General features: G+C 38.9%; 2 protein-coding genes across 3 annotated transcripts in view; both read right to left on the bottom strand.

Annotated features, from left to right (window-relative positions):
• Positions 1 to 335: 335 nt before the first annotated feature.
• On the bottom strand, positions 336 to 1,679 carry LOC126849199 (uncharacterized). The gene has a single exon (XM_050590830.1). It carries the CDS (start codon positions 1,677 to 1,679, stop codon positions 336 to 338), a length of 1,344 nt encoding a protein of 447 aa, XP_050446787.1.
• Positions 1,680 to 3,229: 1,550 nt separating this feature from the next.
• Positions 3,230 to 17,051, bottom strand: part of LOC126849158 (lysine-specific histone demethylase 1A) — a 106,164-nt gene continuing 92,342 nt past the window's right edge. For both annotated transcript variants that reach the window (XM_050590753.1, XM_050590754.1), the window contains exons 12-15: positions 6,674 to 6,966; positions 5,947 to 6,159; positions 5,243 to 5,441; positions 3,230 to 4,743 (exon numbers count right to left, since the gene is read on the bottom strand). In XM_050590753.1, coding sequence (XP_050446710.1) covers positions 4,559 to 4,743; positions 5,243 to 5,441; positions 5,947 to 6,159; positions 6,674 to 6,966 — 890 coding nt within the window. In that variant the 3' untranslated portion in view covers positions 3,230 to 4,558. The remainder of the gene's footprint in view (positions 4,744 to 5,242; positions 5,442 to 5,946; positions 6,160 to 6,673; positions 6,967 to 17,051) is intronic.

Below are 17,051 nucleotides of genomic sequence, written 5' to 3'. Positions count from 1 at the left end.
ATGTAAATGATTAAAGGAATATTAAGTCAATTCAGTATTACGTCTATGAATGCTATTAACTATACGTCAAAAATACTTTATCTAAAATTCGCACCAAAGAAAGAAAATAAAATAAGTGTTATATTATTTTATGTGACTACAGAGAAATAGAAGAAAAAAAGGAGCATAATTAATTATGCATTCAAAACTGTTATATTTCTCTCCATAAGAAGTCAAAGTTCCCAAATATTGATATTTGAAACTCTACTATCTTATCTCAGGTCCTTATCGTCATAATTTTAGTAGCCGATAATACTCACTGATCTATCTCGTTAATCCTCATGCCTGAGCACCAATTACGCGGAAGTTAAAGCCGGAGGACAGTAATGACGACCTTCCCTCTCCGCCGCGTGACGTGCGGCGCACTCCTTCAAAAGAATTTTAAACGGATGCGGCGTGATGTTTTCGGAAGTTTTCAACAGCTCATCGGTGAGTTTCTGATACTCATCCGCCTGCCTCGCTGCCTCTTCTCGATGATACCTTCGGTCCTCCTCCAATTCGCGGCGTCTCTTCTCTTCGACATACCTCTGTTGCTCCTTGAGCTCCAGCCCGTAACACAACGCCCTTTGTCTACTCTCCTTCCGCTCCATTGCGATCAAGTTGGCGTTCATCTCGATCTGCCTCTCGACGGCCTCCTTCTCCTCCATCTTGAACCGTCGTTCTTGCTCCTCCATCTCCTGCTTTGCCCTCAGCTGTTCCTTTCGACCGCAAAGGGTTTCCTGTAAAATGCGATAGCGAGTTTCCTTGAATTTCTTCATCGCGAGGTTGCGTCGAGCTTGGATATCCTTGTGCGATTGCTCGATGATGGCTTCCACCTCTAAATTCCGTTTGATCTCTTCCTGCCGCAGGTCCTCGACATATTTCAAATAAGCCAATAATTCCTTCCGAAGAGCCGCTGTGTCTCTCTGCGCACTTGCCTTTTCCCTGGCCAAGTCATCTTCGACTAACGAATTGAATTCGCAATCTATCATGGCCTCTTTGCGAGCGCGTTCAACGAGGAACCTCTTCGTTGTTAGAATCTGCTCTTCCAGTTCTCTCTTCAATCTTTCCCTTTTCTGCTTTTCCGCTTCGAGATTCTGCAATTCTGCCTGACGCACCTCCTCCCACAGCCGCTTCAGATGTTCTCGCCGTTCGTCCTGTTCGGCCCGTTTTGTTCCTTCTTCCAGCATTAGTTTATCCTCCGCTTGCTTGGTTAAAACAAGCGCCGTTTCTCTATTCGCTAAAGCTCGCTTTTTGCATTTCTCCGCCTCTTCGCTTTTCTTCGCTTCGAGCTCTTTCATCATCAGCTGGTGCCATAGATCGTCCAGTTCCTTCTCGGCTGATCTCCTCGTCTCGTTATCCGCCATCTGCGCTACATTACATAGTTTTGCGTCGATCGCCCGTTCCTTCCACAGCTTCTGCTTGATATCTGGATACGCGAGTAAATACTGCTGCATCCTTTTGGCAGCCACCACCGCTTCATGTTCTTCTTCGTGTCGTTTCCTCAGCTCTTCCGTTCTCGCGCGCATTTCCTCGAGTCGCGCGTCTTCACCCCGCCGCGCCTCCTCCTCGATCTCTCTCGTTAGATTCATCTCCTCGCTTAATATGAGATCGCGCAGCTTCTCTCTACGCTTCTGCAAATTCTCCTCATACGTCGACATGTCTGAGGATTAGTCATTGTCGCATTAATGGCTGGTAATTATCCCGTTCATCAGCTCCCGTTACATAAATGACGTTACATAAATGACTAAGATAATATCCGAATGTGATATAGATTTATGTGCAATGAGATTAATGTGATAAGCAATTTCTGATTAAAGTAATCTTATCATTTTTTAATTTTCTTTAAAAATTTGATATTGATTTATAATTATTAATATTAATTAATAATTAATATTTAATATTAATTTTGCAAAATTAAACATACATATATCTCAATCACAATTTCGTACAATTAAAATCTGTCAAAATTCAAGGAAAAATAAAAGACGGAAGTTACATGTATGATAATTATAGGAAATATATTTTTCTGTTTTCGTTCATAATAAAAAAAGAATTATTGACATCTGTTTCAATACCTTGCTGAACTCGCCGGCGAAGATTTTTATTCTTGATCTTCCGATCAGTTTCTTTCTCAAATTCCAGTATTTTAAGAAACTGTTCATATTGCCTCTTATCCTCCTCCGAGATATCCTCATAGGTAGGTTTAACATGGTACTTTGCGACCTGGCAATTTTCGCGTTCGCGTAACTTGTGCCCATAGGATATATTTGCCGTACCGGTAACGTCAATGGGATACTTTCTCGTTTTCGGTAAACTGCATCGTACTTTAGGTAACGGAAGTAGACTCATCTTTAAAGTTAATCATAAAAAAAAAAAACTGATAAAAGGACCGGAGATCGACGAGGTACCTCCTTTCTGGACACTATTACTCACCGCGACAGATCCGATAGTGCGTGTTCCCTCACTTGTTTGCGGTGATGGTTGCTATGACAATACGCTCGCTCATCGAATTATTAACTTCGAGAACGAAAAAAAGTAGAGAATAAAGAAGAAATAGGATGCAAAATTTATTCCATTCGGTCGTAGGGGTTTTTCTCGTCCCAGTGACAATGGCACAATATATATGCGTAGACATATCGACGTATTCTCAATTTCATTGCGAATCAGAATATTTGGAGATTTCGAAGGGGCTATGAATTATTACGATACCTTTAGAATTTTGGTAAATGCGTTTCAAAGTTACTTGCATTAGTGGATGCCTGTACATAGTTCGAAATAATGCGCCCGCGGCGATGCATGCAGTGTAATATCCGTAGCGGAATGATCGAATATTCAATATTACCAAATTAGACAGAATATCTAATATGATGACGTGCACGCGGAGGGAATGGTTACTATATAAATAGCGTACACGTTATTAGATATGATTGAACCAACATTGCAAATTTGAAAACAAAAGCATTTCAATATTATCAATGGCTGCTATTGTACTTACCTATAATTAAAATTTCTTTTTATTTTCGACGCGATATAAAACTGGGGCGAATAAATTTTAATCCAATAAATCCTATCTCAATAGCGTTTATCGAGAACTTTATGGAACAGACAACGTGTATCGTAATGAAGACTTATTGCATAAAAAATGACAATTAGAGTGTAGTATAGGGAAGTAAGAAGGAAAATGCTCTCTTCTATTATTGTCGATATGTGCATAACAATTCTCTTTTAATTGTAATATATAAATTCTCTATTACATATATATTTTCCACATATATGCATGTGTCAAATCTCAGTTGCAACACAGTATAGTTTGCAGATTTGTAATTACATTAATTATTTGCGTTAGCGCATGAAACGAATGAAAACATAGAATGAAAATTTCTATGCGCTTTACTTGCGCAGGAATGTAATACATTGTATTGATAATCCATAACATAACTTACCTTAAAATTATTTTTTAGAGCTAAAATTGCTGCATTATTTTTTAATGATTAGGGATTTGAGGTGGGAAGTATAAACAAAAATGATTTATAATATAATTAAAGAAAATGATTTAAACGCACGCAGTTAAATAGTATTGGAAGAAATCTCGAAATATCCGCTAACAATTTTGATAGATTTAAATCTTGAAAGCAATTCGTTCTCTATTCTCATTGTTTTATTATCACGAACTAATATATACTGCGTCATAAAATAATTTATCTTTATGGCTTTGCATTATTTCGCACATTTTGTGATACAGCTTACGTTGCTTCATACGCAGTTTCAAGCACATTGCTGTTTTTCTTATTTATTCGATCAAGAGATATCAAGATATATATATATATATATATATATATATATATATACACACACATATATAAGTATATGTTTATCGACATGTATACTTCTATATAAATAATACTATTCAATTACACAAAAATCATGTCTTGTAGCATAAAACTCGTAAATTCTAATAAATCGCATAGATAAGTTCTAACAGAAGCAAAATTTAAAAATTGGAAGAACGTAATAAACAAGAATTATCTATTATATGAGAAAGAAAATAAAAGATTACCTAATCTAAGCCATAACAAATACTTATTTATTTCTATGGATAAAAATATAATGAATGTAAAATATATGTAAAGAGATAATTGAGAGATAAAATATTTGAGCTGTATATACTTGCGTGCATGGATAAAGATATCTGACAAACATGATACAGCGTCACAAACAGTTGAGCATTTCGCAAATCGTCAAATTATTCTTTAAGTTGTATGTTTCAATCGGACCGATACCTAATAGGATCAAGTTACCGAAAACGATCGCATAACAAACGATATATACGTAAGCTGTTGAAATAATAGCGAGCACTAACACAACGAACGCGTTTTCCGTCGTCGAGCTATCACAGAGACCGAATTGTCTCACAAAAAGCTTTTCTTGTATCTCTTTCACGAAAGTTTCGAGAAAGAGCTCTCCATTTTCTCCTCGGAGCTTATTCGCTCAAAGAAAGACAAAAACGTAATAGCGAGAATACTAAGACGCGAAAATACTAAGGCGTCGAGCTACTGCCAGTGCTTGCTGATGTGATCCCCGTTGATGGCGGAGCGGATGCTGGCATTGTCGGTGGCGCGTAAGGACTTCCGCAAAGCTGGTCGGCTATACGTCCGCCTTCACGAAGGCCGCTGAGAAATGCACCGTGTACGGTAGCCGGATAATTCCGTATAGTGTGCTCTCCTGAAAATCCGCCGTATAGGTAGAGAGATCAATGCGTGCCACACCTCATCGAAACGGCTGTCACTGCGCGACATTTATCTCGTATTCGATTTATCAAATATCAAATTTAAAATTTATGTTCGTTAATGCTGTTAAAATAATGCTGCAAACTTTCTCCCGACATTTATTCGACAGTTTTTCGTTAAATTTCAACGAGCGTCAATTCAATCTGCTTACGCGATGACCGATATTTCGCGAATACGAGCATCTTCAAATAGAGTCAACGAAATTACTTGTGCACACAAGTTGGAAAGGCGATATCGTTGCACGGCAAATTGCATCGTGCGCATCAATCGGAACGTTTCTGCAAACGCTTACGTTTTATGCAAAGACTGCAAATAACACACAAATGCAAATATACATCCCTCAATAGAAAATTTGAAGAGATCTAACTGTTTGAATTTCTCGTAGTTTCGTTAATGCGCGTCATCAAATATCGATCTGGGGATCTGATATTTACCTGCGAAGAATACTCTTGGCTGCGGCGGAGGTTGATTGAGCATGTGCGGAGCTGACACGGGCGCTGCCAGAAGATCGTAATCACTGCCGGAACTGCCAACCGCGACGAAGCTATAAGATCCTCGTGCCCAAGGATCCGCGCGCCACCTCGTCACGACACTTTCGCGCGGCTGCGGTACTACTTGGTTTCCAAAAATACCCTGACAGAGAACACAAAAACAATCCTCCCTTTGATTTTTCCTCGTAAAGTAAAAAAATTGCTAGACGCAAAGCATTAAGATTCTTTTCGCGAACCATGTTATAAAGTGCGTATCGGAAAAAGTAAAAAAAGATTATAACTCTTATAACAATAAATATATTACGCTATCTGACAAATTTTTAATATATTTTTTTTACAAATTGATATTTTTTAAAAACTTTGACATATATAGAAAAAGACTTCTGTATTCGTAATTTAAATACAAAATAAATTTTAAAAATTCGCATCTAAAGATCTTTTTATGATTGCTCAATTCAAATATAAAATAAAATCTTTACAAGAGATAATACGATGGATTAAAAAAGTAAAATTTTTATTTAAAGAAATTGGCTCGCGAGAAGGTTAATATCGGCGAGGCATTTCGATACGCTTAAGCTGAATAAGACCGCTGGGGTCCGATGTACCCTTCACCTTTCGCGCGCCAACTAGAAATTTCATCCACTTACTTTCAGTACGGCGATGCAACGGCCGACGATAACATCGTCACTGACATTTTCCATTACGCAAGCCGCTTCACCGGCGACGAGGGCCAGCAGGACAGGCGCCTTGTATAAGTTCCAGAACAAGAAGAGCTCACCGCGCGACGCGGTGGTACTTCCCACGTGGCCGAACAAATTGGCCGTAGGATCCCAGAAAATCCGCTCGAAGCATAATACCACCTGAAAAATTAAGGAGAAAATTATACGATTAAATTATATACCGAGATACGCGGAAAAATTTCGAGAGAAAATTTGCAGAAACAATTTCAATCTTAATATTTACATATTCGATAAGTAATCAGACATAATTTTTCACATTTTAAATACTTAATAGCTTATATTATTATATAATTTTGAATATTTCATAAAATTCTGCTTTTTATTATAGTCGAAAAAATTTTATAGTCAAATTTTTTTTTATATCTGATGAAATTTTAGTATTAAATGATTAATCTTGATTTATCAAGATATATTATTTTTATAAACTCTATTATAACATTTAATAAAATAATACATATTAATTACTACCGAATTCATTGCGTAATCAATAATGAGGCTTAATACGTGCAGTCTTAAATATTTTTTGCATCAATGCTCGACAGGACATCTCTCTCAGATCGCTTTAGGGGTGAAACAACGACTTGTCCAAGGCACATACAAGACGTACACACATATATAAGAGATGGACGCTTACCTTATTTAAATTGCCAAAACCAAGCCGTTGAATCGCCTGAGACTTCCACTCCGGAAGCGGGGGGGTGAAGTTGACCCCGGAAGGCAGCGTGGACGTCTTGAGGACGCCGAGGGGCAACGTAACCAATACGGCATCCGCCTTATAAACGGTATGATTTGTGTGCGGGCTACGAGAGGGTGCGGCCCAGACTTCCACGCCGTTTGGCCCGTATCGCACCGCTCGAGCGGCCGTGTTCAATCGGATATCGAGGCCTTCCGAAAGAGCAACAGGTACGCAAGAATAACCGTTGCGAACTGCAAAAAGAAGGGTAAAAGAAGCGGATCAGTATTCGGATTTATCGCGAATATATACTGCGAGAGATATTTATTTGACACCGTATATACCGCACGCGCGTAGGATATATAGGTAGGAGGAACCTACGCTCGAGGGTAGCGAGATTAACGTCATTTGGAAGAATAGTCACGTACGTATCGCGCGAGATGGGGAGCGTTTAACGAACTAGGTCGCGTAAAGAGAGTTTCGTTATATACGTTCCTTTGATTTCGCAGATAGGTAAGTAGGTACGGCAAAATATGCTGAATCGTACCTCGCGGTAGCTTTTACATTCAGAAGAGCGGATCAAATCAGGAACGGCTTCCCCGTCCGTCGTATCAAACGATACACTCTCTCTGACAAACTTAAATATCTATTATAGCGATATTATATGAGCTGCAATAGGGAGCTCCATTATGACTTAATTGGATATTTCGCGTTATGTGCGCTTAAATCAGGACACACCTAAATTCTAAGTAAGCACCATGTCCCCCGTCCCCGTAACATCGAGGCGTGTACTAATAATGATACACAGGCGTCTCCACTTAGGTGGTTAATTATGTTGATGGCTACCACAGTGCTAACAAGCACTCTGCTCTCTCTCTCTCTCTCTCTCTCTCTCTCTCTCTCTCCCTCTCTCTTTCCACATCAGCGTTGCATCCTGTTTCAGAGATTTAAATTTACGCGTACGTTATGTCAGACTGAAAGCCACAATAATTTAAATTAGCAGCGTTTCAGAACGTGCCCGCGCGCGCCTATGCATTATCGCGGATATTTCGGACTGGCCACGGTCCTCCCTTCGAGGGACCGGCGTACATATTGATTACGCGTAACGTGTCGAACGTGTCCGCGAGATACAATCGGCGAAATGTTGCCGCAACCTTGGCCGGCAGCTAATGCGATCTATCGTGTTCTATCGCCGGGCTTGGACGATGGACGCGTTGCATCAGCCTCCGGCTGGGGCTGTCGATGTTAACCCGCCCGGGATCGATAAATCATGACACGTACACGTATAATCGATACGACACCGGCGTCGTTAAAAATTTATGTGCCGACGCCGGTATTGTAAACGTAACCGGAAATGTTCCCAAAATGCCGTGTATCTGCACGCGACAGCTAATGACAAACCGCGCGATGAATTAGTCGCTACATCGTTCCCGCATCAATTCCCCTATCGTTCATCGTACGCGGATTAACGCGCGTATGATGTTGATAGCGATTAAAAGGAAAATATTTCGTATAAATTCGATGCAATCATAGAAATCGCCTATATGTACATCGATCTACACATGTTCTTCTTCTTCAAAAAAAGTTGAGTTTTAATCAAATATACGCACAACGATTGCTTTTCCCATTTTTTTCGAATGAAAAATATTTGAATTGTAAAAAAGTAATGCAATATAAATAAATAAATGTATATTTGATTTTACATTTTCCATATCTTTTCTTCTTTAATATTTTATATTATACGTATACAATGACTAACTTTTTAAAAAAAAAGTATTACAATTTAAAAAAAAATAAATTTTTTTACAGAAATATGGTATTCATAAAAATTATTTCAATAGAAAAAACGCACGATGTTACAAAGATTAGAATAAAAGAGAAAAAATTTTTCTATTATGCTATACTTTTTTGAAAAAACGCAACTTGGATTCGATTAATCAGTATTCGATTATCGCTCCATGTATCCTATTACGTCTGACGTTGACTTAAAAAATCGTTTATAATAAACGAAGGAATATTCAACAGCCAGTCGTGAAGCGATTTGAATCCATGAAAATTATGGTAAGTCGGTTATCTCGGTCCTAACTTGGGAGAATGGGAAATTAATTCCTTGCCACACGCGAGAGGGAGGATGAATCCGCGCAGATTCGAAATCGCTAATGGGAAGGCTAACTGATCCATTAATCTCGCTTCTTCTGATCGTACATCGAGCATGCGGAGGAATTCTCTACAATGGCGTGCGATCTTTCAGAGAAAGAAAGAGAAAAAGTCAGAGAAAAGGAAGAGAAAGAGGAACTATCTTTCTCTCTCTCTCTCTCTCTCCGAATGCCATCGTGAATTTTTCTCTGCGACGAAACGCGATGACTATCGTTGGCCGAGCGAGCCGCAACGGGACGACGCGACTTTCGTCGGGGAAAGGCAAATATTTAGAGGGCAGTCTAGCATAGTAGCCGGGGAGATCCGTTTTGCCTTAGGGTGGAACAAACACCGACTGGCTTCTACTCTCACGGTAACGGCAAGTAAAGAGGGATAATACAAGCAACCGCCGGGACAGATCCGGCGCGGGGGAGAGAAGGTCGGGCCGCCCCTGAGATGCCCTTCTCCGGGGCACCTTTTCTCGTTCTATCTCGACCATCGGTCCCTTATACGCCACCCTCTCGTCCACGTGTCTTGTCTTCCGTTTGATCTTTGCTCGCAGTATTTTTTGACGGCGAGTCGAACAATTTGTATGCTTTCTCCCCCGCCCGCCCTCCCTCTGCCCCTCCCGCGGTGGTTTTCAATTTACATTTAAATTGGTTGCTTATGGCGTTCTGTCGTCTCGACGGGAGTCGAACTGAGAAGAGAGAGAAAAGGATAGTCCGTCGCCGCTGCACACGGGGAACAGTCAAATACTGAAACGGCCTCGCGAACGTGTGGCGGAACTCTCTTACCGGGTTCAATGTACCGGCGTCGGTGCTTTTTTGCCGGATACGAGAGAGGAGCGCGCAGGCCCTTCGCGGGGAGAAGGAACGAGACAAAGAGAGAGAAAGAGAGAACTCGCCGCGATGCTTTTCTTGTTCACCCATCCGTTATATCAACATTCCGAATCGCGACTGCCGAAGGTATACATATACGGCGGAACGCGCTAGCGCGAGGACGAGAGTCGTCCCTCTCGTTCGTCCGCTTCCGCGCTGCGAGACATTTCGGAAGTTCGACTGAGCGACGCCTCCGCATTTCGTTACTGACAAGCTCGACGATTACTGGGGCACAAGTTTGCCGAAAAATTAATCGATCATTGGAAAGAATATCTGCGTGCTCTTGAAAATAAAAATTAAAGAAAAAAATATATTTTTCAATATATTTTACATATTTATGTGCAAATACTTTTTGAATTGTCTTTTTTATTCAGATGCATTCATAGTTGCATAAAATATTTTTTCCGCGTTTCCTTGACGTGTTCATCAAATTAAATTTATATTGAGGAAAAAGTAACATTTCATACGTTTAAAGAAATTTCACTTCGAAATTCGACTGCTCAAATATATGCTTTTCCCAAGATTGCTCGATATTCCCCGGATTAAATATATACATAAAAAAATTTAATATTTTCATATATACGTTTAGAGCTTTCTCTGAATTGTATTTAAACGCACACTATTTTGTTTCGAGATTTGGCTGCATTAAATATATGTTTCTGAGAGATCACATAATTGACATACGCTCACCGGATTAAATTTACGTCTCTCGAGATTCTCGAAAACTCTTTCCTGGAATGGCGAAGAAGTTTTACCATTTGAATGTACATAATGAAGTGTATATAGACGCGGTATAAATAGTCGGGAAGTACGTAGTGTGAAATTCGATACAAGTCGCCCGGGAACTTCTTTTTTATTCCCTTTCAATCTCACGCCTCGTGAAGGAAGTGCTCGCCCGAGCTTTTCTTGCTCACCCATCCGTTATATCAACATACTAAATCGCAAGTCCCGAAGGTATACAACGCGCCAGCTAGGCAACTGTTGATACCTTATAGATTGGAAACTTCGGTAGTGCGAGGTAACGCGGAGAGGTTTTCGCCCCCATAGCTTCGTGCATCTCGCCCATACATCACCTTATTATCATGCTGTAATTGTATTTTTTAAATATGTCCAATTGCATCTTATACCTCGTGATTCGACGTGCAATAATTCTTGCTATCATTTCATCAATACATGTTTCTGCCGGTAATAATAATCTATCACTAAATGTTATATATTGTTTTAATGAAATTTATAAGATGTAGTTAAATTGCATTGATGCGAAAATTTTGCGTGATACAAAATAGTTTGTATGTGTAAAGATTCAGTAATTTTGTAAATTTCATTTCAAGGAGGATATATCCGTTACCTCTTAATTAATTTTTCTAAATATTATATAATTAAAAAAACAAAATAATTTTATATTAATTATAATTTATAGAAATATTTTTGGAATATATTTTTGAACATCTGTTGAGTAGAAAAAATTTTAATCATTTTACGCAAGTTATTATAAATATCTGTAATTATATGTATGCAAAATTTCATTATGTATAATAAGATATTAATTTAATAATAAACGATAATTGTGCAAAAAATATCGCATAAATATCGCAGCACGTATACAAACCATAAATAGGATGCATATATAAATCGCGTAGCCATTCTCTATGCTTATACAGGAATCTTCACGGTGTATTTCTCCCCTGCCTTTTATCCGTTATGCCAACATTAATTAAATGTCGTGACGATGTAATATGTGGCTCGGAGGGGAGGAGGAAATGGAGGAGGATTGTGAAATCAGTGCGAGGTTGCCTTACCAAATAATGTCAGTTATATGTGCTATTTGGAAATACATATTACGATATATATATATATATATATATATATATATATATATATATATATATCATGAATATTACCAAATTCTGAAATTTTGCATAATGCGTTTCGCTCATTTTTTTTGCATGAGGATCGAAATGTTAACGAATAAAAATATTACATAATATAACGCTTCAATTTTATCCTCTCTTTTTTCTCAAATATAAAGCCAACTCTGGTATTTTTACTTGTCGATTTATTCAAATACACTCTTTGTTATCTTCCAAGATTTCAACGTTTGAAAAATCAGCATATTTTCCTGCAAAAATAACCTCTTAAACATTTGATTACGTTGCAGAAATATATCTCGAAATATGTATATATCTGTAACTCGTATCTCCGTCCATTCGTGAATTTAGTGAATTTAGCGACGACGTTCTGCATAATTTGTACAGATAGCGATAAAGTTAATTGGTATCGCTGCGCAATATTTATGATGTTCGCCAGAGAAATAAACGCCTGAAGATGTAACATTCCTAGATCGCGCTACTAAGTAACAGAAGGAGATCGATATCGGGAGACGTAATTTATTACGATTGTCATACATTCTGTGCAAATGAGCTTGTATATTCTCTTGCATAGATGTTTTTTCACGTTTTTATGGTAGCAACTCTACCGTAATATGCCGTCATATAGCTGTGTAGATATTAACTTTTCTTCTAAATTACGCATAATAATATCACTTCTATCAATATCAAATATAAAAAAGACATAAAAAACACATTATCATAAAATTCATTTTTTTCCATATCACAAAATATTTTCAAGAAATATATAATTTATATATATATATATATATATATATATATATATATATATATATATATATATATATATATATGTGTGTGCAAATAAGAATATCTTTCTTTTATATTTAACGAGCCGAAAATATAAATGTCAATCATATTTATAATAAAATCGCTTGTCTTTTTTTTTTAGATGTACTTTATTTACAATTTAAGTTTATATAGTTTTTAGCTATTAATTAATTTGTTTTTCATATTCTTCTTGCCTCTTATATCTCTTTTGCTCAATTTGAATAATTTTCGCGGAAAGAACGAACAAACTTTCTCTCTTTCGTAGGCGATAATTATCGCGAAACTGATTCGCATTTGACTGCGCTCTCCGCAAAAGTAGCGAAATTATACCAAAACCGGTTTGAGATGCTGAAAGATGCGCTCAACATTTTGCGCCAAACTCGCATAATTGGTAGCGAGCGCAAACGCTTTTTAAAGCTACTTTGTGTTTTAATCGAATTTTCGTGAAACTACTGACAATGAAGCTACGATCCTGGCGAAATACGGAAGCTACTTTCCACCCAGATGGAAGCGATAAAACGGGCGTGGCCGTTGGCAGGCCTGTGATAAATATGCGCCAAGCGGGCCAGTGTAAATCGCTACAGGATATCACTAAACTTAAGTAACCCGTTCAATTTAAGAGATATTAATAAGTCTGAATTACGCGCGCGCAACCCAACAATCGCGGAATTCATGTAACCTGAAAATGCATATGCATGTTGCGCGTCGAATATTTTATAGTTGCTACACCTCACAATTTACTGAATTAGCGGTAATACGGAAAGAGAAACGTTTTATTTTTTCGCTGGTACATCGTGACATATAATTATCGTAATAACGAGTCGCTTATTAATACATTGTTGACGGGACATGTCGACCGGTTAGGGAATAATCGATGTGTTTGCATGTATCCTCCATGAATCATAAATAAAGTAAACTTAAACAAGGTATATCAAAATTATCGGGATCCTTTTTTTTTTTTACCAATTTTTTGACCAATCGATTTAACTATGAAAAAGCATAATTATAATTTTTTCTATTATAATTTTAAAATCTTACTTGAAATCTTTATGTTGGAAGTTTCCACAAAAATTTTTGAAACTTTTGTCAAATAATTCTAAATACTTTTTTAAGAAAAGTAGAAAAAGATATTTGTTACCTATTCCTGTTTGATTTCACGGCATCTTATCTGTTTCCAGATCGACGTCGTCAACGGCAATAGCATGATTAGTATGATTAGCGTAATGTCAACATGCACACATCGCATAGCACTCGTCCTCTTCGTGGCGTAAAAGCATAACTTGGGGAGAACCATCTGCTCATAATTATCAAACGCTCCGTTTGTTGCGGTTGAATAATTAAACCCGGAGTTCGTTCACCGCTATCGGTAGTTTCTCGATTACACTGCAGTAGTACAGAGAGGATTAGGTCGCCGTGGCAATTGCGAGGACTAAGTAAGTGGATTTAGGCGCGTGCAACGGAACGCAAGATAAAGAAATTTGTGAAAGGGAGAAGGAGAGCGCGAGGGAAAAGGGAACGAAGAAAAAATGAGACGAGAGGCGGTGAAAAAGGGCGGAAGGCGGCGAAGCAGCTCGCGGGGTCTCGCTCGCCCGGCACAAGAAGATATTTGAATACGACTATACCGCGAGAGTAAATCGTCCCGTCCGCAAACGAGCAGCGAGCTACACAAGAAACGCATTTACCTGGCCAGATGGTGGGGCGGTAGGAGGCCCCCGGGGCCCGGGAAAAAGGAGAGGAGATCCCGCTCCGCGAGAAGGAACGGTGCGGTTAGAGGAGGCCCCTGGTCGGCGGGGTCCACGGTAAAGTGTCTCCCCTTTCCCCCCTCGTCGCGCGAGAAAAAGGGGAGCTCGCTATCGAGCGAGCTATCTCCCACCATCGCGTAGCAAGTTGCACCGTAATATATAGGCCGTATCTCAGGCCCGCAAATTGCCTTTTTAAACACAACAAGACGGCCGTGCCCCCTTTCAATTTACGCGGGTCCCCTTTTCGCGGCCCATGCCGTTTGCCATCCGAAACCCCTGCCTCTCCCCACCAAACGGTGGTTCCTTATGTCCCCCTCCTGTACGCGGTCATACGGCCACCCTTCGCGCTCCCTTCGCTCCTCTCCGATCGTCGTCATCGACGCCATCGACGACTCCCTTTTCACGCACGCATATCCTCCACGTGCATATACGCCCGTAAGATTCTTTGAAAAAGGCGTGCCGTATATTATCGTTGTAATTACAAATGGAATAATCGGATACAGCGTCACGGCTACCGAAGGGAGGAGCGTCTGTGCAAACCTCCCGAGGTGTCGAAGGAATACTTCGTGAAAGCGACGTGAATGGCGGCAAGAGGCACTTCCTCTTTCAAATTGATGCAAATATAAATTTATTTCATAATGCTGTAATTTGACATTATGGATGAATAAGTGCAGTTTTACAATCTGTTAAAAATATTTAAAAAAAAATAAAACAAAAATTATATATTAAATATATTGAATATTTGTCGAAATATATGTAATTTAAATACATAAGAAATAAAAAAAAAAAAAAAACAATAAGAGAATCTAATCATGATTTAATATCGAATAAAATATTTTTATATTATAGCATATTTAATTGTTTTTCTATAAATAAGTTATAAGTTAAATTTCTCTACTTTAACGTGAAAGACAAAATATTACAGCAACGAGCAGTTAGGAGTCAATAAATACATACGAACATGCCTCTTGCTTATCTAAACGCATTGACAGTTTGAATAGGTGTTAATATTTATACATGCTTGTACATATTTATTTTCTTTCTCCGTAAATTTACATTGCCGCGGATCAAAAGGCGCTGGCAGGGCAAATATGTGTTTTGTTCGTGACTGTGTTTTGGGATCGTGAGATTTTTTATACGCGTCTCTCTCACAGACACGCGTTTGACGCCAGGTATGAGAGAAACGTGAAATATCGCGCGATACAATTGGATTGGATTCTTACTGGATCTTACTGGATCGTAGAGGGAGCGTTATATACTGTCATGAGCTGTGACATGGCGAATGAATGGGCAGAAGGTACATGTCAACGAGAGAGAGGCGAATGCGATTAATAATACATTTCTACTGTACTCACGTTCTTACAGAAATCCTCACGCGAATGAGGGCATAAAGTATACCAGGACAGTTTGTTTGTTTATTACATTTCGTGCATAATGCGCTTCCGTGCATAATGTGAGGATAAACGTAACGAGACTGAGTGATATTCGTGCCACAGCGAGAGAGGAAATTATTACATTTACCGCGACGCAAGATAGAGAGAGGAGAGTGTTTACGTGCGACGTGAGAGAAGATGCATCGCGAATGTTGGCAAGAAACCCGAATCGACAGCCTGTTTTTATGGCGGGGACATTTACGTCATCGGTATAATTACATGCGATATAATTCGATCCCATTAGAAATGTGAGGGACGTTTCCGACGAGATGCTTGTCCGGTGAAAAAAAAAAAAAAAATAGAAATGCACATCCCAAGGAGATTTTAATTTACAAACGGAGGCACAGGGAGAATAGTCGATAGGTTATTGAAGTAAAATAATTAAAGAACAGGAAAAGACAGAGAAAAGGCATGGGAATTTTAATCGTCGTAATAAGACGTCGAGGACTTCTTTTCCCCTTCTCCCTCTCTCTCTCTCTCTCTTTCTCTTTCTCTTTCTCCTCTTTCTTCTCCGCAGCGGAAGAAAAATGAGCTTACCGTGTAGTTAAACGATCGCGCGGTTGACTCGACAAGATTGTCGATTTATGTTTACATACTCGTTTTACGCGAGACCTCGATAATTAGAGTAGTTACCCCCGATATATATGCCTGTACGCGCAACGTGCAACTAGCGAGGGGGGAGCTGCCCTCGCTGGCAGCATCGACGGATGATGCCGTGAGGAGATTTAAAAATGGAAGAACGAGGAGTGCCGAAGGTTTAAACGAGGGGCGATTAATTCCTCGGGGGGAAACGTGGCCTGTGAAATTGGCGTATAGTCTTCTGCACGTTATCTTCGATCGTAAAGCATCGTCATCGCCCCGATACACTTTGCGCGGATCGCTTATTCATCCTCCTCACAAGTCAATATAACCGTGCGTCTCTCATCTCTCGCTCTTTCTCTCTTTCATTCCGCCGAATTGTCTCGAGTTCAGAATAAAGCGTTGCGATTAAAAACGTGAAGAATCTCTTTATATCCGTCGATTCGTGCGATTGAAAAGTCCTCTCAACGCGATGCGTGCATGCGAGGATAACGTAACGAAACAAACTCAAATAATCGATAATTAATCGCTGCAATAATGGAAGTATTAAAGTAATTAACGTTTATGGGCTGAATGCATCCATTTGCTCGTTTGATTCATGTCTATTCATATTTACTATCGACGTTTATTATGCAATGTTTATTATATAATTTGCAAGTAATTGGATTAATATTTATGTCATATAAATGTATTGAAACATCATGAAAAATATGCATTTAAAATTTCGCAAGATTTTTGTGTATATCACGAGAATTGGACGACGCAAGTATCTCTTTCCCTAAAGGTAGGCAATTCTACAAGCAAGCAAGAAAGAACTTTGCATATGGTAAGGGACACGTGTGGTAGTGTCATTTATGAAATTTATCAAATATTTTTAACATTTCATAAAAATC

The sequence above is a fragment of the Cataglyphis hispanica genome, chromosome 4 (genome assembly GCF_021464435.1).
Source record: "Cataglyphis hispanica isolate Lineage 1 chromosome 4, ULB_Chis1_1.0, whole genome shotgun sequence".
Taxonomy (NCBI): domain Eukaryota; kingdom Metazoa; phylum Arthropoda; class Insecta; order Hymenoptera; family Formicidae; genus Cataglyphis; species Cataglyphis hispanica.
Note: the sequence above shows the minus strand (reverse complement) of the source record. Positions and strands in the feature narration are given on the sequence as shown.

Excerpts from the sequence above, each read along its gene's own strand:
- LOC126849199 (XM_050590830.1), bottom strand. The coding sequence starts at position 1,679 with ATGTCGACGTATGAGGAGAATTTGCAGAAGCGTAGAGAGAAGCTGCGC.